The 22,477-nt window shown below is 50.5% G+C and overlaps 1 protein-coding gene across 3 annotated transcripts; it reads left to right on the top strand.

Moving 5' to 3' along the window:
* Window positions 1–929: 929 nt before the first annotated feature.
* On the top strand, window positions 930–22,131 carry CSNK2A1 (casein kinase 2 alpha 1). 3 transcript variants are annotated; one of them, XM_062623874.1, is made up of 14 exons: window positions 930–1,050; window positions 12,944–13,125; window positions 14,138–14,249; window positions 14,521–14,622; window positions 15,033–15,083; window positions 15,577–15,636; window positions 16,103–16,186; window positions 16,359–16,469; window positions 17,052–17,153; window positions 17,953–18,053; window positions 18,688–18,836; window positions 20,308–20,394; window positions 20,835–20,988; window positions 21,799–22,131. In XM_062623874.1, exons 2-13 carry the CDS (start codon window positions 13,025–13,027, stop codon window positions 20,948–20,950), a joined length of 1,176 nt encoding a protein of 391 aa, XP_062479858.1. In that variant the 5' UTR covers window positions 930–1,050; window positions 12,944–13,024; the 3' UTR covers window positions 20,951–20,988; window positions 21,799–22,131. The 3 variants fall into 3 exon arrangements, with proteins under 3 accessions (XP_062479858.1, XP_062479856.1, XP_062479857.1); XM_062623872.1 differs by having other exon boundaries at window positions 20,835–22,131; XM_062623873.1 differs by lacking the exon at window positions 930–1,050 and adding an exon at window positions 4,084–4,250 and having other exon boundaries at window positions 20,835–22,131.
* The last annotated feature ends 346 nt before the right edge of the window (window positions 22,132–22,477 follow it).

Genomic DNA, 22,477 nt, shown 5'->3' with positions numbered 1-22,477 from the left:
AATGGGAGTGACCGGGGTGAGGGGCTGGGGGACTCGGGTCAGCGGTGTCCCCGGGGGGAGACTCCACACCCCGGGGGAAGGGGGGGGAATGGGGTGAAACGTGGCCATGTTCAGCTCTCCAGGGGGCCATGGACAGCGGGGCAGGGCTGGCTCCCCTCATTGCTGCGGGGCATGGGGGGGCTCTGGGGGGGTCAGACATGGCTTTAACACAACCCAACACCTCCCAATGGGCTGTGGTGCTTGGCCCGGCCATGGTGGCTGTGACTGTGACTGTGACCAGCCCAGGGTGCGTGTCCCCATCCAGCCCCACTGCAGGGCGCTGTGAGCCGCGGTGCAGCCCTGCCCTGGGGGAGCTCGGGGCGGAGGGGCCGGGCTGTGCCCCGCTGTTTACCCCCATCCCCAGGGGCTCCCCGGCTCGTCCCGCGGCCGAGGGCTGGGTGCACGATGCGGGAAAAGCCGATCCCGGGGCTGCGCGACGGGAAAACGGCGTTGAACCGAGCGCCGGGCACCGGGTGCGGGGCCGCGCTCAGCCCGGGCGGGCCGCGGGGCTGGCTCGGCTCCGCGGGCCGCAGTTGCCACCTGGCGGCGGGCCCCGGGCATAGCCCCGCCAAGAGCCGCCCGCCGCCGGCCCCTCGGGAGCCCGCAGAGAGGACCGGAACCGAGACCGGGGTTACCGGGGGGGGGGGGGGCGGAACGAGCACGGCTGAGCCTCGCACCGGGACCACGAGGCGGGGGAGGCCGACACGGGCGGGCCCGGCCTCCCCTCACGGTGCGGCCCGAGCCGCCGGGGCCGTGTCCCGGTGCGGGCAAACCGGGATCCCCCCCGCGCGGCCCGGTACCGCCCCGGCGCGGACTACAACTCCCATGAGGCTTTGCGGCGCCACACCCCTTCCCCTCCGCACACGCTCCCCGCCCCGCCGCGGCTCGCTGCGCTATTTCCGGTTCCGGCGCGCCTCGCTCTGGTCCCTGCGGCTGGCGGCCGAGCCTTGTGCCTCCGCCATATTGTCTGTGTGCGGCCGGCGGGCGGGCGGCGAGCGGCGGCCGTGGCAGGTACCGGCGGCTGCGGCGCCGCTCCCGGGACTCCGCAGACGGCGGGGGGGGGAGGCGCCGTGTCCCTTGCCCCGCTTCCCCCGCACTCCCCTGCCCCCGCTCCGCTGCGGGCGCTGTGCTGGCGGAGGGGCCGGGGCCGCCCCTCAGGAACACTGGGCCGCGGCGGGGGGCGCTGAGGGAGAGCGGGAGGCGGTGGCGGTGAAGGGGGGGGGGGGAAGCGGGCGCGGCGGGGCGGGCAGGGCGCGGCGGGAGGGGCGCGGGTCGGAGCCTCCGCTGCCCCCGGGGCTGCCCCCGGCCGCGCAGGGACGGCCGGGCCCCACGGAAGGCCGGCCTTCCCCCCCCCGCCCCTCCAGCTCCTCCGGCCCGCACGGTGTAGGTGTTATTTACTCCAAAGTCCCCGTCTCGCCGCTTCCCCGCCCTGCCCGGCAGAGCAGGGGGGTGCGGGGGGGTCTGGTTGTGCTCACTCCCCGCCTTCAGCCGCGCAGGGGCTCAGTTCTGGGCCTTTCTGGGCGGAGGGGAAGGTCGTTCGCACGGGTCTCCGCACCGGTCGCTGCTCTCTGCAGGCAGCAGTGGTCAGTCTCGGCCCTGCTGGGGTTGTGCCTCGGAGCAATAGGCTGCGGGGTTGGTGGTAAAATGCGCTTTGTGAACGAGATAAGATTATGAAGGCCCGTGTGTGGTGTTGGTCAGAGCACTTTATTCTTTCTTACTGAGGGCTGTGGGTGCAAGCGATAGAGCTTGGGTTATAAACACTCACTCACTGGTATGTTTTCTGCTGACAGCAGGGGTTGATCTATGCAGAGACTCATGAGGGCAAGTGCCTCATTTCTGCATTCTAAATTTATGGGTCCTGAGCCCATGTTGTGCCTTGGGCTGCCCCTTGGTGCCTTCGCTGAGCCCTGGTACGTGCCAGAGGCCTGCAGTGGTGTGGGGTCAGTGTTGGGCCAGCCTGCAGCTGGGTTGGGGTTTTGCAGAGCTGCTCTTGCAGCTCGATGCCAGGCATTGAACCCGGGTGCCATGCACGGCCCCCAAAGTGTGCTCACCTGGGCTGTGTGAGCTCTGCCCTCCTTTGGGAAGAGCAGCTCATTCCGTGGCTTCAGGTGAGCACCCGTTAGAGGTAGAAGCACAGGGAGACAGCAGCTGGGGGGCAGGCAGTGATTTAGGCTGTGACTCTCTCTTTTCAAAGACCTAATAGTTGCTTAGAATATTGAGGCTCAGAGTTGGTCCTGTGCTGGATTGGCAGTGGCCTGGGTGTGGACGTGACTCTGCCAGTGTGGATCCTGGATTCCCTGGGTTGGTGCAGGGAAGTTGCTTGTCCTGTGCATTGTTCATGTTGGTGTGACATAGAAAAGGGTGATGCTCGTGCTGGGAGAGGGGAGACTGAGCTTGGGAAGATTATACAGGATTTAGGGAAAGTGTGAAGCTTGATCAGCTCCTTAGTCAGGCCTAAAACTGGGATTAGGACAGTGTTCCAGTTCTTAAAGCACTGTGTCATGTGTGGGTAAAACATGGAACAGTGGCACATCCTCTGTGGAGGCACATGCTGTGTCTGCAACCGGGGAAAGAAAACTGGAATGGGATGTGGCTCCCACTGGGAGCATCCAATCCCATGTTCAGAACAGTCCACTTTCACCCTCAGAAGATCCACCCATGCCTCGTGGCTGGAAGTCCAGTTCTTCAGTGCCTCCTGCCAGAGAAGGGTTTATGGAAAGATCCAGACCATTGAGTATGAAACGTGTACATCTCTGGTGTAGGCGGTGATCCTTCAGTGGAGAGAGTTCCCTTTTTCACCTTTCTTTCTCTGTTACCTGGTTTCACTAACAGTGAAACCTCTCCCTGTCCTGTGGTGCTCAGCATGGGCTGCAGCAGAGAGCTCAGCGAGCTTGCAGAGGCACTGCTGCCCTCATGGGATCAACCCTGCAGTGAGGAGGGTAGCATCAGCCTTGCAGTGAGAAGGCTAATGTTGTCTCAGCGTTGGCCATAGCAAAGAAGGGAGCTGCTGTGCTGAATAACTGGGTAACACAAGGGTGGGCATGAGGCCCAGAGCATGGAAAAATGTGGTGAGAGGGTCAGGTGCTGAAGGAGAAAGTGGAGATCTCCAAGTGGGAGCTTCAGAGCAAGTTCTCTGGTTTGCCAGGGCACTGATGGAGCAGGGATGGGATCTGTTGGCAAGGTGGCTGCTTGGATGAGGGAGAATGAAATTGATGGTAGGTTCTAGCACACGTGGAGGAAGCTGGACCATGATGGGGAAACCGTTCATGACATGAAGCAGAGTTTAGTTGTGTGCAGGGGCACTGAATGGCTCTTGTTTACTGGAAAGCAGCTGATGCAACATTGAGAATGAGGATGCAAACGCAGGAATGGGGAATTGCTGGGGAAGGAGCTGGGAAAATGCTGGTCCCTGAAGGCGAGACATGGAAAAACTTCAGTACTTGAGATTTGGGTGTTTTCAGATAGCGCAGGTTGGGTGCACAGGCTTGATGTGGGTTTGAGGTGGAAATCCTGGGAATGCAGGAAGCCAAAAGGTGGTTATAAATGTGTGGAATTGTAGAGGGAAAGCTGTGATAAAAGGGACAGGGATGTAACTTCTCCTGCCTTATTGTCTGCTGTCCTCACACCTTCTGCTGGAATTTTTCCCTGCATTTTCTCCTTACAGAACTAATTTTCTCTTTTCGTCTGTCCTCGTGCCCTCTGAGGAATCGGGCAAAGGAAGGCAGAAGCAAATGGGTGACATTGTGGTGGTGTGATTAATTTCATGGCACATTTCTGAGGAGGCAGGGCTTTATTTCTGGGTTACCAGACCTGGCATCTCCAGTGCTCCCCCACTGCTCACTTACTTACATTGGGGTGTCTGTTCTATAGACTCAGGGTGAGGTTGAGGCCATCTTAGATCTTATTCCATCAGGGTCTGGAGAGAATGAGCCCCCAGGTGGAAGATCGGGAGGGTCTGTGCCTCAGTGTGGCTGCAAACATTCCCTGGTTTCATTGCAAGACGACTCTTGGATAACTTTTCTGAGCTTGGATATCTCCTTCCAGGGGCTTCCAAGAGCTGACTCCTGGAACTTACAGAACCTGATTGCAGAAAAAGAGTTCTCCTTTGGACCTGGAAAAACCGCCTTGGAAAGGAGACTGCAGCTTCCTGAACTGTTGCTGAAAGCAGAGGGTTTTTACAAGCTGCTTTTTGGACCCTGTTTGCCTCCAAGGTGCCAGACCTGTCTGCTGGGGGGGAAAGGCTGGTGAGAAGTGGGGCTGTTGATGTGATTGTAGGATCAATGATTCACAGATATCCCCTGTTGGCCAGGCCTCAGCAGCGGAGCAGCAGCCACATGAGTCTGACACGAGTCTTCCCCCTCCTTTGTTCAGGCTGCTCTGGACAGTTTTATTCAAACAAATGATTTTATTATCTTTTTCATGCTGCTGCTTTGGGAAGCTGAGGAGCAGAAGGGAGACTTGGAGTCCTTTGTGGACTCGAGACAATACCACCACTGACTCCTGGTCAGGAGGTCACCATTTCACTGCTTTAATTTGCCAGAGTATTTCTGAGAATTAGATTCTCAGATTTAGATTAGAATCATCATAGAGACCCAGCCTGGTTTGGGTTGGAAAGGACCTTAAAACACCTCCAGCTCCAACCCCTGCCACGGGCAGGGACCCCTCCCACTGGAGCAGCTTGCTCCAAGCCCCTGTGTCCAACCTGGCCTTGAACACTGCCACGGATGGGGCAGCCACAGCTTCTCTGGGCACCCTGTGCCATGGTCCTTATGACCCATCTGAATGTAAGGAGTATTACAGAGCAACCACTCCAGCTGCTTGATCTAATGGCTGCATTAGTTTATGGCAATTCACTTGAAGTGGATGCTGACTAAAATGTACTAGATGGAAGTGGAAAATAATTTGGGGCCAAAGTGAAATTTGGTTTCAGATTGCCAGTGGCATGGTCGTGTCTTTGAGTATTAACAGCAGTGCTAGAAAATGGAGTTATTCAGTCTGCTTCTGCAGAAAAGTGGCCTCTGCCCTTGCACCTTCTGAGTAACCAAGGGGTAAATTCATCTTGGTTTTAGTTGAGCTACATGTTGGGAGAGTCCAGCGTGTGCTGGGGGGTTAACACTGGGTTAAGAGCCAGAACTGGGTGGGAGAGGTCTCACCATGTGATGTAGAAGTGCCCTAAAGTCCTCTGCATGTCCAGGGAGGAGCAGTGGTGCCTCTGCCCTGGTGTCCTGCCAAGGGGGAGGCAGTTCCTCAGCATATCTTTGCACACCTGTGCAGCAGTTGTCAGTAAATCTTTACTTGTAGTGTTCTGCAAATGGAAGAGTGTGGACACACACCACAGATGAATGTCCAGTGTGGCAAAGCACGAGCTCCTGCAGTGTTCCTCCTCTTGTGAGTTTTGTCACAGATTTCTCTCTCTGTTACCAGTGTGCTGTTGGAATTCCAGCCTTCCTTTCTGCAGATCAAGCAGCACTTTGTACTCCAGAAAGAAGAGGAGGGTTTTTGCTTGCTGAGGAAGTTGTGTGGCATTCAGATCCATTTCAGCTGAGTTTACACATTAAATCTGGGTAGTTTGGAATGATGCATCCAGGCATATGTCCAACATATGCATCCTACCAAGCGTATAAATACATCCTGATCCTAAGCCATGACTTGATGCTGCACAGTGGCGTTAGGGGTGGTTGCAGGGTGTGAAGAACGATGCTGTGGAGATGGACAGACGTGTCCTTGCCCATGGCTGGCAGTGCTGTGGGTTGGCATGGTGAGGGTGGGTTCAGCATTCACTTCCCTGCTCAGTTACCATGTGTGGTGGCTGTTGTGCTCACCAGGTTCAGCCAGGCTCCAAAATATGGGTGTGAAGTACTGAAATCTTAGTAACTTCACCTCACCTGGCTAAGGCTGCGTAAATCCAGCACTTGCTGTGATGTGTTGATACATCATAGATACTGATTTGGGGAGTTTAATAGCTTATTTTTCCCATTTGTCAGAATGCTTGTGTTCATCTTGTGTTAATGGGTTTTGAGAGAATTATGGTAGAACTTCTGCTTCCTGGCAGGGGTTTGCACCGGGTTTATCCTTCAGCTCTTGTGTCAGCTCCTGCCTCTAGGAATAGCATGATCAGATCAATGAAAAACATGTAACTTTACAGCTGGTGGGTTCAGTTCAGTTCTAGCTGAATCTCTTTCTCCATGAACCACAGGAGACAAATCAGCTGAAGGATTGGCCTGTCCTACCCTGTGTGTGCTCATTAGTGAGGAAAACAGTTACTGTGTCCCTTAGCAGTGGTGAGGAAGGGAGAACTTTCCAGAGGATGCTGCCAGTTGACCTAATGTCATCTGGGAAGAGCCTGGAATGGGGCTGAACATTCCCCTTGGTGAGCCCTCAGGAAGTCCTCCGGTGGCCCTGGATCTCAGACATGGTTCTTAGAAAATACTGTCCAAAGCCCCAGCAGGAGGAGCTTTACTTTTATTAGTGCCTTAGAAGAAAAAGAATCTCTTCCCGTTGAAGTCCTTGCAGGTTCTCTTTGGCTTTAGGTCAGACTAAAGAGATGTGCCTTTGAATACCCCACCACCTTCCCTGCGCTCCCTGCTCAGCCTAAGCTCTCGGGGTGGGAGGAGGATGCCCCAGAAGAGTGCTGCCATTGGTTTCTGGTTTGGTATGTGTGTTCCAACAGGTTAGCTTGGCAATTCCTGGTTACCTTTGTAGCCATTTTATGTGGTTGTGTCAGGAGTCTGCAGCATTGGCAATGAGGATATCCACTGGGGTGGCTGGGAATGGTGGCAGAGCCTGCACTTGGCTGCTGGAGCTTGGGTGTCTTGGTGATGTCCCCACAGCCTCGTTCCAGGTCAGTTCTGATGTGTTTAAGTTGGGAAAAGCTTTCCGTTTGCTCTGTGTGCTGTGGGCTGGCCTAGCTCTGGAGTATGAGGATGGTCCATGGGTTTTGGAGAGAAGTGGGATGAGAGGAGCTTTCAGAGTTGACTGTTCTGTATAAAGTCCCTTAGGAGATGGAGTGAGGAGCATTCCCATCGCTGGCATCTGCCGTTGGAGCAGGTCGTGCCTGTCCTACCCCAGGTACGTGTGCTGCTGCCAGTACTGGGGCTTTGAACACCAAACTAAGCTGAGATGCTGCAGACCTGCAGAGGGTCTGTGAAAGCTCCACTAAAATTCAGCCATTCCAGGTCTGCACAACAATGAGGACTGTGCCAGAGCTGCTGCTGGGAGAGCATGTGGCTGCAGTGACACTGCCAGGGCAGCCTGGGGAGCGTCAGACGTGACAGACACCACCCTCTGCGCTTGTGGAGTGGGAGAGTGAAGTTTTCCCCAAGTATGGAAGTGATCACAGAATATGGGGTTAGAGTAAAACCATCCCGTGGGCAGTCCTGTGACTTTGAGGCAGTGATGCTCCCTGTGAGATTGACCCCTTCATTGGCAGGAGCTGTGGGGAATTCAGAGAGGAATCAGTGAAGGTGAAGGAGGAACCAGTTTGGTTTTAGGATGTTGCTAATGCAGAATTACTCCAAGATGTTTTTTCCAGTTCAACTAAAGCAGTCGACTGTTTTCCCTAATGGCTGGTTATGCCGTGTTTAAGAGAATGGTGAGGTCGTTGTATATCATGATTTGTTTCTCCACAGCCAGACACAAGCAGCTCTTTAAGAGAAACCTAGAAGATGATTTTGGTGGAAGAATGTAGTTGGAGCAGAATGTGCTGTTCCAAGAAAACACCAAGAGAAAAGTTGGATTTCAAACCTAAGCTTTTTTTTAGCTCAATCATATTTTAAAATCCCCTTTTCTGCCACTGAATTCCCTTTAGTAGGCGAATGGTCTCCAGGAAAGGGTGTAAAATGTCAGTTGTGTTAATCCAGGCTTGTTTCTGTTTCAGCTATAAAATCAGAGGAAAAATATAGGTTGGAAGGGACTTGTGGAGGTCATCTGTTCCACATGGCATTGCTGCAGCTCCAGCATCGTGGAAACACACAAATCAGGTTTCTTTTGTGAGCTACAACATGGGGTTTTGTAAAGTTGGTTACTGTTAATTCTTCCTTTAAAGGTGAGCTGGGGTTTGATTGGTGTTGGCTGCCAGCAGCAGGCTGGACCCTGGTGTTGAAGCATGTCTTGATCTTTTCATTTCAGTGGTGTCTGTCCCGTACTAAATACTCCCCACACTCTGCAGCAGCGAGTGCTCCTGCCCTGGGATCAATGGGCTGTGTGAAGGAAATGATAATCAATTTTATGTGCTAATTGTCATGCTTCCTCTCACTCACTAACAGAGCACATTGTGCACTCGGGATTTCAGAGCCTGGGTTTAAGCTGTTGCTGTGAAAGGGGACATCTCAGTTGCACTTGTGGGTAAAAGAAAGGAGTAAGCTTCTGATTCCGGACTATTTACTGGAACCCTGCTCCTCTCAGCTGGCAGAGAGCTTTTCTAGTCACAGAATGACCCGGCTGCTGCCTGGCCTGGCCTCTTCACAGCCTTAGTGTTTCACAGTCATTGTTGGTAATGAGCTTACATGGAGAAAGTAGAAGTGAGAGGGAATCTCCAGCCCTGTCTGACAGAGCTCTGTGTGTCCCTTTCTCCATGAGGTTGTGTGGGACAGTCTGTCAGGAACTGGTAAAGTGTTGGAAATAGTCATGGCTCTTTTAGTCTTGGTGGAATCGGGGCGGGGGAGGATAGTGACCACATTGGTGTGGCTCCCTGGGTTCAATCTTGGGATGAACTTGGAACTCCTGGTAGGGCACTGCTCGCACCGAGGGCAGGTTGTGCTGTTAGCAGCGTTCCAGAGGGAGGCCGTGTCAAGCGGCGCTCGTGTTCCTGGGTGCAGTATTTACACTCCACATCTGATCCACAAAGGTCATTGCTTGGCCAGGTTCCCTGGGACACCAGTGTTCTGGGAAGCTCTTGGCTTCCAGCTCGCTCAGAGTCTATGTGCTGTGTCATACTGGTGCCACTTCCTAGGTGTAGGGTTCTGAGTGAGTAACTGTGTGCTCTGTGCCAAAAGCATTTCCATTTAAAAGGAGGAAAAGTAATATTCCAGTATCTCAGTTACTCTTGACTAAAAAGAAGTGAATTTTACTAGAGGGTGAGCAGGTGCTTCTCAAACTAATGTGCAAATTCCTTAGCTGTGTTTTGTTGCTGCTTGCTCAGAGTGGATGCATCTGGAAGGACAGAAGGCACAAGAGATTCCTGTAGGAATTGGGTTTAGGTGCTGTATGTATGGATACTCCACAAGAAATCAAGTCTTCTGTGGGATTGCCACTGGGATTAGAGTGCATTTTAAGGGTGATGAAACTCCTTTTTAAAAGGAGGGAGGTTTTAACAGGGGTTTAAATGAAAGTGGTTTAAAAATCCAACTCGGAGTGAACATTGGGAGGCTTTTTCCTGGTTTCCTGAGCTTTAGGTACAAAACATGGTGTGCAAAGCTGCTCAGGCTGATCTTTGAATAACTCAAACCTAAGAACTGATCTCTTTTAATTAGTAGCCCTTCAACTAAAAGGTTCCTCTGTGGTGGTGGTGCAGTTGGGTTTGTCTCCCGGCTGCTCACTATCAGCAGTGCACGCGGGGTGCATTCGCCTGTGTTAGTGTGAGCTGTTTATACATGGGATGAGCAGGGTCTCCTGGGGTGCTCTTGATAAGGTGCTCTGCAAGAGATGAGCTACTTATCAGTTTGCTAATACTCAAATGTGTTTTTAAGGGAAGGTCTATGGGAAAACCTGGCACTGAAACTTTTCCTTGGTGCTCATTTGCTGCAGCTACAATGTGAGTGCTATTGGGGACGGTCTTCCCAAGGTGGTCACCACGAATGCTACACCACAGGACCTGGTTTCTGGCCTTGCACAGGCAAACCTTAGCACTGAGCAGCTCGTGGCAGGTGGTAACTGGCAGCTTTGTCTTCCTCTCTCTGTGACCTCTGGTTTATTGCCTCAAAGTGGTTGTTTCCAGTTCAGCATTTCTCTGCCAGAGAATTAAAACTCTCAAAGATTCATTTTGGCTTTTTGGAGATGCTCAAGGCTGAGCTGCACATGGCAACCTCATCTAATTCAATCTCCTTTAGCTGGGTTACTTTTAGCAGTCTCTCCCAATATAAATGATTCTGTGATCCTGTCATTAATGTGGGAATGAATAAATGACATGTTCTGTTTGGATTCTGCAGAACTCATCTTTCATAACAAGCTCAGGACACTCATGTAGGTGCAATCACTGCTCACACTGTATGTTCTCTGCCTTTAAACTGGAGCTAAACTGACTTTTCCACGACCACACCTGTCCCCATTATTTGTCCCTATTTGTGTCAGTCCCTTCTGCCAAAGAGCTTTTGGAGCCTCTGCAAAATTATCCCCCTCTGGGGACAGGGAGAGCAAAATACATACAAATTCCTGAGCGGTTCGAGCAGCTCTGGGGCAGGGTAAGTGTAGATGCATGTACTGTCTTTGCCTGAAACACAAATGATCTATGCAGACTCTCCCCTTCCTGTAGAGAGAACAGCAGACAATAATACCCACCTCCCTACACAGGCATTGTGTGCTGTTCTTAGAAGCTGCAGTCGATGGTTTCCTGAAAAAGCCCTTCTCTTACAACGTGCAGGCAGTGCTGGGCTGGAGCTACGTGACAGAGTAAGAACCACTCTGCAATTTGATCTGCCTTTAGATAATGTGATTGATTTTTCTTTTTCTTTCTTGTTTTTTTCCATGCTGAACCCAGGCTGGGCTGGGTGGGGAGCAGCCACGTGTTCTCACCGATACCCACTTGTGCTGAAAAGCTCAAATCAAAAGTCAACTGAGGTGTTGGGTTAATTCCTACACAAGAGTGTTGGGCATCTCCTGCCAGAAGCACATGGAATGAGGGGAAACATAAACTCTGAAATCCACTAAATTTCACTGTCCTTAAAGTGGTGCAGTGAACTCAGGTGCTGTTAAGGCCAAAGTGTGTTTTGGGAATATACATCTAATTTCTACGGGTCTGAGTCATGCCACATAAATGGTTTGAGGTCTCAGATGATTGCTGCCTCATCTTCTGAAAGTGTAATTTGTTACAGGACTAACATTTGTCCAGGAATAGAGTATTTAGTCATATTTCATATTCTTCCATTAGCTGAACCTGGCTGCAGTGCCCCATCCTTCCTTGCTTGGGCTGAGGATGGATGGGTGGCCTTCAGTCACCTCCACGGTGGGCTTTGGAACAGTGTCCTGTCCCTTTTGACCCTGGGACTGTGTTACCTCAGCCCCTCTCTACCCAGAGCTGCCCTCAGCGCTGTTTGTGTGTCAGTAGGTCAAAAACTAACCTGAGGTCCATGGAGGTTTGGTCCATACCAGAAGGAGACCTCATGTTTGTGTTCCCAGATGCAGAGCCGGTTGCTGGTCAGGCTGTGGCTCGTGGTGAAGGACATCAGACCTTCATCCCCCAGGTCATATACCATCTTCTGCTTGTAGCTGTGGTCCTTGCAGCAGACTGCAGTGCTGCAGACCTCAAATGATGCCAGTAGAGCAGGATTTTGCTTCTAGAATTTCCTTCTGGTGTGATGTATCCGATAGCCTGAGCTAACTGAGTAGATTCTGGATCTTTCTGATGAATGTGGCTGTTAACCTCCTCCTGCACCCTGGTGGTTGTTTCTGTGGAGGGATGACATTGGCACAGCAAATACCTACATTCTATGTCTTTAGGTTATTGCCCTGCTGCTCAAGAGCCTTTCTTTAAACAAGGCCATGCAGGCTCTGCCACATGCTGCACCCTGAACAATGCTCTTTCATGCTCCGATGCTGCTTCCTTCCTCGTGGGTTATTTTGAAAGCTGACAAAGAGATTTTTGTGCTTGAATGCTTAAAAATATGTTGGCTTTCACTTGGGAAGGATCTGAGAGGTGCAGAGCCTCTGCTTTTGGTTTAGGTAGGGCGCTATTCGTTGGTATAAAACTGCACTAAGTTCCTGATAAGTGTTCAGAAATTAGGGTGTTTGTGGCATACAGTAGCTTTCTTTTTGAGTCATTTTGACTAGTCTCAGTAATGCAGTGTGCACAAGCAGAATGCAAAGAAACCTCTTTAGACGTGCAGCAGAGTTTTTCTTCTGTGTGTGGGTAAATCACCATGTCTAACACAGATGCTGCTGTCTCTTAATGTCACGACTGCAGAAAGTTGTGACTGAAACTGGTGCCCCATCCCAGTCAAATTCTTCTGCCCGCCTCTGTTTGCTGTGAAGTGCTCTGAGCATCCTCAGGCCGTTGGGTCTCTGAATGGTTGGTAACTGGCCTTAAGGTCTTCACAGTGGCCTTTCTTGCCTTGCTGCTGGTTGTTCTTTGCACAGAAGGACTCGCTATAGCCACACAAACCTTTGTGTGTGAGCACAAAGGCTTTGGTCCTTTCAAGAATTGCCGGTAAATCCCAAAGTTCTGATTTAGATGAAAATTGGTCCTTCTAGAAGTTGAAACTTCAGAAAGTGCTTCATTTAGGTTGTGCAGGTGACCTGTTGGTCTGTCACCCCTTTGCTGCATCGTTCAGTGGTGCCTTGCAAGAAGTGATAGTGTGGTCTGCAGTGAATGAGGTGTGTTTGTTCCATGGCAGGCACATTCCTCCTGGATGGGGAGAGGTTTAGCCCATGGCTGTTGCTTTCACTCTGGAGCTGGATGGAAGGAGTGAGTCTAGTCTGCAGCTACACACCCTGCAGTTCTTCCCTTTGGGAAGGTTCTCTTTGTAACCCTCATTTGGAAAATCCATGCTGAAGTTGCAAAGTTGGGGGGTTACTTTTGCCAAGTGATCCCGTCCTGCATAGGGGGGGAGCAGACAAACAGTTTTCAGGCTCTGGCAGGTGATCCCAGCTCGTGGCTGGGCTCCAGGTTCTCCTCAGCAGCTTTTAATGATTAACCTGAATATTTTTATAGTATCTTGAGGTTTTTACCCTCTGGTTGGTTTTCTCTCTGCAGGTGGAAGAATCCAAGGCCATTATCCTCCAGTGCAGCCTCTGATTTGCCATCCCATCATTCCCACCTGCCAACCTGTCTGATATGTCGGGACCCGTGCCGAGCAGGGCCAGAGTCTACACGGATGTGAACACACACAGACCCCGGGAGTACTGGGACTATGAGTCGCATGTTGTTGAGTGGGGGTAAGTCTCTGGATGTCCCTGGACCAGGATCAATCCCTGCAGGATCCTGCATTTAGTGCATGGGGAGTTCAGGCACCAGCAGTGTCAAGCTTTTATCCTGCTCCTTAGCAGCTGCCTGTGTGCATGGCAAGTGTTGGGATCACAGCCTTGCTTCCCAAGTGTTTCTTATCAAAATGTGAAATCCCCAACAGTGCAGGGATGTTTTTAGCAGCTTCCTTAAAGAGTTTGGGTTGAAGAGTGTTTGCAGGGAGTCAGGAAATGGCCCCTTTCAGAGGGAAGAAAATCTTGTTCTGAAACAATCTAAACATCAGGGTTGAAAAGAAGTAAAAAGCCTGAAGCTGCCTCTGCCTGGAGTGGGTGAAGACACTCAGCAGACTTAAATAGGTACCTGCTATTTTGTGACTTATTGCTCAGCTCTCTGAGTGACTGGAAGAGATGTCTGCTGCTTTTTGAAGGAAGGAGGTGCCTAAATTGAGCTCATGACTGAACTGTCCAAGAATCAGCCAGCAGTGACACCATTCTTTGTAGCTCTGCCTTCCCCATTCTATATAGCAGAGCCTGGGCTATGTTCTGCCCTTAGCTTTGTGGTGCTTCCTGGGTTCTGAAGTGTACAGAGTGTGCTGAGCTGAAGTGGTGGCTTGTGCCTGCTCTGGTTTTAAACAAGCCAGTGCTGAAAGTTCTGGTCTTTCTGGCTGTGTTGATTTTTAACAACATTATACAAGGAAAAATGTAGAGACCAGTGGAAGGGATAGGTCGAGTTTGCCGCTGCTGAGATGCATAGTCAGGCTTATGTTACCTGCTGTGGAAGAAATCAGTTCTGGATTGAACCTAACTTGGGCAAGTAGAAACTCCCTGCTCCTCTCCTAACTCTGAATCACTGTGCTCAGATGAAGACACTCATTAATCCACCTTGTCTGGAAGGTGAGGCAGTGAGTTTGTGTTAAGGACCAGTTTGTAAATCGTGATGCAAATGCCAGAGCTCTTTGGAACTCTTAACTTCTTATCTCCACAGGAATCAAGATGACTACCAGCTAGTGCGGAAATTAGGCCGAGGCAAATACAGCGAAGTGTTTGAAGCCATCAACATCACAAATAATGAAAAAGTAGTTGTTAAAATTCTCAAGGTGAGCTGGGGATTGGGCAAGAGATAAAAACCATCTTCCTGACCCTCCTTCATATGAAACCAATGTTGGTAGCTGTCAGGGTTGTGTGATTAGAAAGGAGACTGCAGATACTGAGCAGTCAGGTAACAAGAAGATGTGTTTGAACTTCACTTGCAAAGGCTCCAATGTATTTTGCTGACTTGCAGTCACCACCTTTGTGGTGTGGTTGTTGAGCTCTTGGCCTCCATTTACTGCAATGCTCTGTCTTACTTGTCGTTTTTCTGTTCTCTAGCCTGTTAAAAAGAAGAAAATCAAGCGTGAAATTAAGATCCTAGAGAACTTGCGGGGCGGCCCCAACATCATCACCCTTGCAGATATAGTAAAAGATCCTGTGGTGAGTGTGGAGGGACCTTAAAGGGTCCTCTGGGGTTATGGTGAAGTTGCTGTGTTTGACTTCAGCTCTGATCTGGCTCTTTGTTTTCCCCTGCTCTTAAATCCTGCTTTTGAACTGCTTAATCAGATCAGCTCTTAATCTGATTAACTCCTTTTAGAGGGCCCTGCCCCTGCAGGTGCCTTCAGCCCCTTGCTGTAAGGGTGAGATACCAGTGACCTGAGACAAGTTAATGCATTCTGCTAACAGTGCTGCAGGCTTTGCCTCTGCTTTTTGTCTCAGGGGAATCAAGTGCATCCAAGGCAAAGGGGCTTCTACCAGTTTTGGGAGTAGAAATGATTTAACTTGTTATCCTAAGTGCAAACATGTTATCTCATCTTAACCACAGCTGAACCCTGTTCTCTCTGTTGCAGTCTCGAACACCCGCTTTGGTTTTTGAACACGTAAACAACACAGACTTTAAGGTACAGTCTCATGTTTTCCATTTGAAAGCCTCTTTTTAATGTGTTTCTGGGGAAAGGCAAGTATGTAATGGGCAGGTGGGTTGGTTGATCACTTCCTTCCAACATAGTAACTGTCTTTCAAAGGTAAATGCAGAAGTTTGTAACTAGTCCTTCAGTTCCCTTTTGCCACAGGAGGTTCCAAGTGACATTCTAACCTCCAGAACAAAATGTTACCTTGTGGCCTGTCAGTGCTGTCCTTATGAAACATCTTGCTTTTATGCTCGGTGTATAACTATTGGAAGCACTTTAAATGTGGACAGCTGTTTCTGTTGATTTGTAAGGGTGAGGGTTAGGAACAGCCTGATGAGCTGGGAGTGGGATCAGAGGAGCTTGGGAAACTTTGTCCTGTGCCTTCAAGGAGGTTTGGAGAAGCACAGCAGCAGAGCACAGGGCTGGCAGGGATGGGGTGTTGCTGAGGTGTTGAACACTAACAGGATGTGTTTGTGTCCCACAGCAATTGTACCAGACATTAACAGATTATGATATTCGATTCTACATGTATGAGATTTTGAAGGTAAGTTAGTGTTTTGTTGGTTGGTTTGTAGGATTTGCGCTCAGCTAATCCTGTAGAGGTGGTTGTTATCCCACTAGTGGGGATTCTAAGCTGTTGCTGGCTGCTTTTGTGCTCTAATGTAAAGTTAAATGTATTTATCCATTCTTCTGAAACAAATATTCTCTCCTTGGGAGTCTGGAGAAGGGAGGTGTGTGTGATCAGTGCCTAGTGACTGTGCTCTTAGGGACTCTGAAATGCCATTTGTATGAGGAAGCGCATGAGGTGAAGTGAAAACACTTCTGTTGCTGTGACACCCCTTTGAGAGGGAGCTCTAGAAGTCGTGTCTGTGGTCCCCAAGCCTAGTCCAGGATATAACCCTACAGGCAGTCTGGTTAGACTGGGTTTATGTGGAAATAGCTCTGAATTATCATTGAACTTGAAAGGTCCTTGTGACTGCAGCATCTCTTTCTTTGTGTGTCACCTCCAGGCTCTAGATTACTGCCATAGCATGGGAATCATGCACAGAGATGTCAAACCTCACAACGTCATGATTGACCATGAGCACAGAAAGGTAGCATGGGTTGGCTGGAGGGTGGGGAGGGGGGCCTGCTGTTCCCTTGGCAAGCTAGGATCCCTTTTGGGTACCTCTGCGTAGTGATGCTAGCAGATATCTGCACAGGGGTGGAGAAGGGTAAAATGGAACTCTTAAGCATCCCTTGATCTTTGTTTTCTACCATTTCTAGCTTAGACTAATAGACTGGGGTTTGGCTGAATTCTACCACCCTGGACAAGAGTACAATGTCAGAGTGGCTTCCAGATATTTCAAAGGACCTGAACTCCTTGTAGATTATCAGGTAAGGAATACTGGGATTTGTCACTAGCTTCCATATGGGAAGTCTGTGCCATTTCGAGGCAGCAAACCAGAAATTCAGGTTCCTGGAGACCTGGAGCTAAGGACAGCCCATTCCGAAATGCATCACAGAAAGCAGTGGCTGTAAAGCTGCTGAGTTAAAGAAACTATTGAGTAGTCTCAGGACGTGAGGAAGAGCTGCAGAACTGTCATCAGGGTGCTGGGAATACAAATGCTGAATGTGGTTTTAGCAGGGCTGTGTTTGCAGTAAGTCCAGGAATGAAACGAAGCCCTTGTGGGAACAGCCAGTACTGCATGGACTAAATAAAGCTAAAACCATCCCGGCAGCTGATGGCAGTTTGCATTATGGGCTGGAAATAGCAGTGATACTGGTGGCTTCTGCTCCATGCTGGTTCTGAAGGAAGGCACTTCCTCACCTGTCCATGCATGCTGTGGAGTCCATTTCTTTTGGTTCCCATTGTGATGCTTCCCTTGGATCACTGGAGGGAGGGGGGACCCTGTTAGTATTGAGAGTCTGTTCTGCTTCATTCACTAGACACTGAATTGTCCTTCTGGTTCTGTACAGATGTATGATTACAGTCTGGACATGTGGAGCTTGGGTTGCATGTTGGCTAGTATGATATTCCGAAAGGAGCCCTTTTTCCATGGCCATGACAACTATGATCAGGTGAGAGCTGGTCCTGCAGTCAGAGTACTCTCAGCACAATGAAGGTTTCCTCCTTGCACTTCTATCAGGATATCTGAAGAAGAATTTCAGCATTTTGCTAATGGCTTCTTTACTCAGTCTGAAGCCACGTTCCTTTTCTCGAGTGTGCAGGATTATCTAACCAGTGACATAGACAGGCATTTACACTTTGTGCTTTTGAGCTACTCAGTATGTGGGAAAGTTCTGTCAATATTAATGCTGGGGGTTCTGGCACACAGACTGACTATTCCTGAGGCTCTGTTACGTGCAGACCCCTGGCACTGTCCATCCTCCCTCCCCTCTGTCTGGAAACTCTGCATTTGGTGCTGTTTTATTTAGAGTCTGAAAACATTGTGCTGCCTTTAGGCCAGAGTTTTTATACTTAAACCTTTAGCACGTGCTCTGCACCTGACTGGTGGGCAGTCCTGGAAAATCAGTGACCTTCTCTTCTCAAACCTCCATTCTGGAGCCCTCCAGGCTGGTGCTTCACCCTGCACGTGAAAGATGCAGAGTTTCTGTTTTCATGACCAGTTATTCCTGCCTTCCCCCCACTGCTTTTGAGTATTATCTTGCTACCAGGGGAGTTGGTGTTGCAGGGTCTTGGGTGTTAGTGCTGTTGGGGTGTGCAGCTCCCTCCTGGCTATGGGGTTACCGAGTTCCAGCTGTGAGTGGAGGCATGGTCATGGTGACCCTGTGGCTGCTGGTTCAGACACTGAGACCACATTCAGGCTCCCAAGGGAACGTGCTCCTGCCTTTGTGACTTTGGTCTGTTTGTTCCCAGCTGGTGAGGATAGCCAAGGTGCTGGGAACAGAAGATCTGTATGACTACATTGACAAGTACAACATCGAGCTGGATCCACGTTTCAATGACATCTTGGGGAGGTGAGCCAAGCTCCAGAGTAGCTCATGAGCTCTTGGTAGACCCAAAGAGCTACTGCTTTGTCAGCAGCCCCTGAAGTAAACTGAACCTCATGCTTTTGGGAGATACCAGAGCCAAGATTCTTGAGAGCTGTCACTGTGCCTTTGATCACTTTTTTCAGTGCTTCCCCTGGTCCTTTTTCTGGAAATGGACTTGAGGAAGGGCTTTTCATGTCATCTAGGCAGTAAATGAACTGCTGGAGCATAAAGCATGAAGGGCAGATGCTCTCTCCAGTGTTCTGGGGGAGAAAACAAAACAGTCCTCTAAGTGCAAAAGATCAGGTGCTGCATAAGATGGCATTTGTGTCTTTTTTCCCCCTCATATTTTGTGTGACACAAACCAAACCACAAGGGACTGATGTTGAGGGAACAAGAGGAAGAGAAACTGGATTTTAGGCCTGTAAATCCATCCTGACCTTGAGTCCTCGTGCCGCCCTGTGGAGCTGTGGTGTACTGCTGCTGTGCACTGGTACAGCTCAGCCCTGGGGCTGCCACACTGAGCAGAGGTGGACGTCTGAGCAGTTCTTGCTCTTCAGAAGGGTGACTTTTGGCACTGCTGTCCTCTTCCCTGCCTGACCGGGGTCTCTCTTCCCTGCAGACACTCCCGTAAGCGATGGGAGCGCTTTGTTCACAGTGAGAACCAGCATCTGGTGAGTCCAGAAGCTCTGGATTTCTTAGACAAGCTGTTGCGATACGATCACCAGTCACGACTCACAGCGAGAGAAGCCATGGAGCACCCCTACTTCTGTAAGTACAGGGGTTGTTCAACGAGTTCTGCCTCTGGGAAATCTCTGTCCCTGTAGGTTGTGCAGATAAGAGCTCAGAAGAGCAGCGTAATGAGCCTGGTCTGCAAGGAATTGCACTGGAGCCAAGGATGCCTCTGTGGTGGAGCAAGTAGACTGCTGCCACCCACACCAGCTGAGGAAATGGTGTTATACACCCAAGTCAGGCCAGTGAATGGGCAGCCCTGTGTTCAGGCAGCTAAACCCAGGCTAACTTCAGCAGGTGGTGGGGTGCATAAACCCAGAACACTCTGGTTTGTCAAGGCCCTCTTAACAACTTATGTTCCTAATTGTGCCTTAGTGAATGGTATATTCAGGTCTTGGCCCTGCAAAACAAAATGTACTTTGCTGTTAAATGCTTTTAACCACTTGCTGCTTTTCACAAATCTTGCTATTTAGGGGTTTGAAGCAGCTATAATAATGCAAAATGAGTATTTCCTCAGTTCTTTTTGTTTCCTTGCTGCTGAACAGACTTGGGTCACCAACAACCAGCACAGTTCTGTGTTATGCCTGTGGCAGGTGTTCAAGTGAAATGTTTTGCAAGTCTGAGCAGTAGTAAAGCTGAAGGCTGTGAGACAAACAGCTAAATTAACTCGTGTCCTGACAGAGGCAGAGCTTGTACTGAACTCCATGTGAGGAAGGGCAGCATTTGGAGTTCAGTTCTCTGATGCAGTAGGTTTGGGAGGCAGAAGGAGGTTGTCACAGCTCAGGTGGCAGTGTTATTTACCTGCAGCTGGAAATGAAGAATCACAGAATCCCAGGTTGGAAAGGACCTCAAGGATCATCTGGTCCAACCTTTCTGGTCCAAACATGACCAGTGCTGGAGGAGTCACCACTTCCCTGGGGAGGTTGTTCCAGTGGCTGATTGTTCTCAGTGGGAAAAATGTTCCTCTTGTGTCCAACTGGAGTCTCCCCAGAAATAACTTGTGTCCGTCCCCCTGCTCTTTGCCATGTGACTCCTGGTCAAACAGGAGTCTCCATTGTCTTTGTAGCCACCCTTTAAACCCTGGAACAGAGTTAGTGCAGAAGTTGGGAACAGCTGACAGAAGACAAGGAGCTTAGTGACACAACAGCTCTTGTGATGTGTGTAGAGACACGACATACAGTTGTAATTGGTGCTAATCTCTGCTTGCTGCGCCCGTTCTCTGGGCTTGGCTTTGCGGTTACACAGATCCTTAGCAGAGGAGATAAACTTTACCTTCATGTCCTTCAGTTTTTCCTCTTGCTGAACTCCAAAGCACATCATTTCGGTGACTTCCCACTGGTGGTGTTTCCTTGGCACCTTCTTGGGTGCTTCCCACTGGAGCTGGTGGAAGCTTCTGGTAGACGAGGGTTGATGTTACCTGCCATGGGCAGCTTGTCAGGACCAGCTGAGCAGTGTGTGCTTCAGCTGCTGCCTGCTGCCACATCACCTGAGGGGACTTTGCTCTTCCTAGATCCCATAGTGAAAGACCAGGCTCGGATGGGCTCCTCCAACATGCCGGGTGGCAGCACTCCCGTCAGCAGTGCGAGTATGATGTCAGGTCAGTTCTGCTGCTGACCCTTCTCCTTGGGTGGTGTGTGACATTTACATGTGCTGTGAGCATCCAGGAGGGTGAGGTCTGCGGGTGGGGCATTAGATCATCTCCTGGGACCGATGACAAGGGCACAGAGGGCTGGGAAGCAGTGGGTGGGAGAGTGTGATAAGGCCTCACCGCAGCCTGAGCTGTTTTTCTGGTCTTGCTTTAAGAAGTGCTTTGCAGTTGGATGTTTTGAAGTCTGAATCTGCCCCTCAGCAACTCTTCAGAGGCTGCAGAGAACAGGGAGAGCTCTTTAATCTCAGCTTATTTTGGCAGCTCTGAACATGTAACAGAGCAGCAGCAAACTTAACCTGCAAAGGGACAGCACTTGGGTTACGAAGCCGAGTCCCGGGTAGCGCTGCGCTGGTGCCGCTCTAATTCCTGCTTCCCTGTCTCTCTTCCAGGGATTTCCTCAGTGCCAACACCTTCCCCCCTGGGACCTCTAGCAGGCTCGCCCGTCATCTCCGCCACCACCACGCTGGGGATGCCCGTGCCAGCTGCTGCAGGCGCTCAGCAGTAGTGAGGGGCTCCTGTGTCCTGCGGCCTGAGCTGGGTCAGGTGGGGAAGAGGTTGCCCCTCACCCCCTGCTCAGGAGGCAGCTCGTGCCTGGCAGGGGAAGGGAGGGGATGAACGCTTTGGAGGCACCGTGTCTGAACTGTTGCTTGTGGATTTATAGTAGTTCAGTCATTATATACAAAATTATTATAGGCTGATTTTTTTTTTTTTTTCTTTTTTTACTTGAACTTTTTCGTAACTCAGGGGATTCCCTGAAAATACCCACAGCTGGAATATTTCTTGGACAGTTGCTCCCTCCCCACCCTGTCCCCATCCCCAACCCCCCCCCCAAAAAAAAAGTACTCTTCATTTAAGAACAACAGATTGAATCAACAGCATTTCCTTGCATCCTACTGGAAATCTCTTCATGTTCCCACCATTCCTCCTCCATGAGCCTACACCCTGGGGCATTGTGCTCTTCTCCAGAACCAAACCAAGTCTTCGTGGGGCAGGGGAGGGGGATTCTTAAAGTACCACTCACTTGAACCCCATGTCCCGCCTGCCACCCAGCCCAGGGTCTGCTGAGGAGACAATTCCAGTATGGAGAGGTGGGATAAAGCTTAAAAGGAGTGAGTGCAGATAATGTTTGACACCCAAATTGGACTGAATCATGTCTCCTTAGGAGCCAACCACAATGCCAATTCACCCCCCTGCATGTCATTCTAGTCTTAAAAGATGAAGTTTCTGCTCACTCGGGGTCCTGGGCAGCTCTGAGGCCGGGGCTCCAGCCTGGAGCTCCCTCTTCCCGGGGTCTGGATCTCTGAAATTACTTTGTTATTTGGGTATCTTGTTTCTTTTAAATCGTTTCTCTAGGTTTCAAGCTGGTGGCTACTTAAAGCTGGAAAACTCAGACTGCGCCAAGTCCGATCCCACATCTTCACCCCCATCCCCTCCCTCACGTGCCATGTGGTGAGAATCCAGTTACCTCACAGTCCTGTAAATACGCACTGAGAGGACGGAGCGAGTTCCCTTAACCCGGAATGGTAGATCAGTAATTGTGGACAACTATTATCATTGACAACGGAAAAAGCACCCTCGTTACAGCCCTGCTACCCCTTGCTGTGTATATATACTTTGTCCTTCATATGTGAAAGATCCAGTGTTGGAATTCTTTGGTGTAAATAAACATTTGGTTTTATTTATCGAGGTTAGATTGAAGTTCCCTGTGTAGAGGCCTCTGGGGCCATGGTCCCCCCCTGTCCCCAGTGCAGCGTGGCTGTTGCTTCTTTAGGCTGTTCCATCCCTTGGCCTCCAGCCCTTGCTCATCCCCACAGGGCCTGTCCCTCTTGCAGAGGGGATGGCTGGGGCCTTCCAGGTTGGAGTTAGGATGGAGCCAGTGAGCTGGGTTAGATGCACTGAAGAGAAACGGGGCAGGAGCCTGAAATGCTTGTAGGGAGGTGAGGTCTTCATGGACACGAGAGCAGCTTCTCCAGGACACCATCCCATAGAAGCCCGTTGTGCTGCCGTCATTTACAGCCCAGAAGCAGCGGAA

The sequence above is a fragment of the Pezoporus occidentalis genome, unplaced genomic scaffold, assembly GCF_034315485.1.
Source record: "Pezoporus occidentalis ecotype Australia unplaced genomic scaffold, CSIRO_AGI_Poc_V1 ctg259, whole genome shotgun sequence".
Lineage (NCBI taxonomy): Eukaryota > Metazoa > Chordata > Aves > Psittaciformes > Psittacidae > Pezoporus > Pezoporus occidentalis.
Note: the sequence above shows the minus strand (reverse complement) of the source record. Positions and strands in the feature narration are given on the sequence as shown.

Bases quoted from the DNA above. Each gene is read 5' to 3' on its own strand.
- CSNK2A1 (XM_062623874.1), top strand. From the start codon at position 13,025: ATGTCGGGACCCGTGCCGAGCAGGGCCAGAGTCTACACGGATGTGAAC. The intron at 18,054-18,687 runs GTGAGCCAAGCT...TCTTCCCTGCAG, and splicing joins TTCAATGACATCTTGGGGAG to ACACTCCCGTAAGCGATGGG. The intron at 20,395-20,834 runs GTCAGTTCTGCT...TCTCTCTTCCAG, and splicing joins CAGTGCGAGTATGATGTCAG to GGATTTCCTCAGTGCCAACA.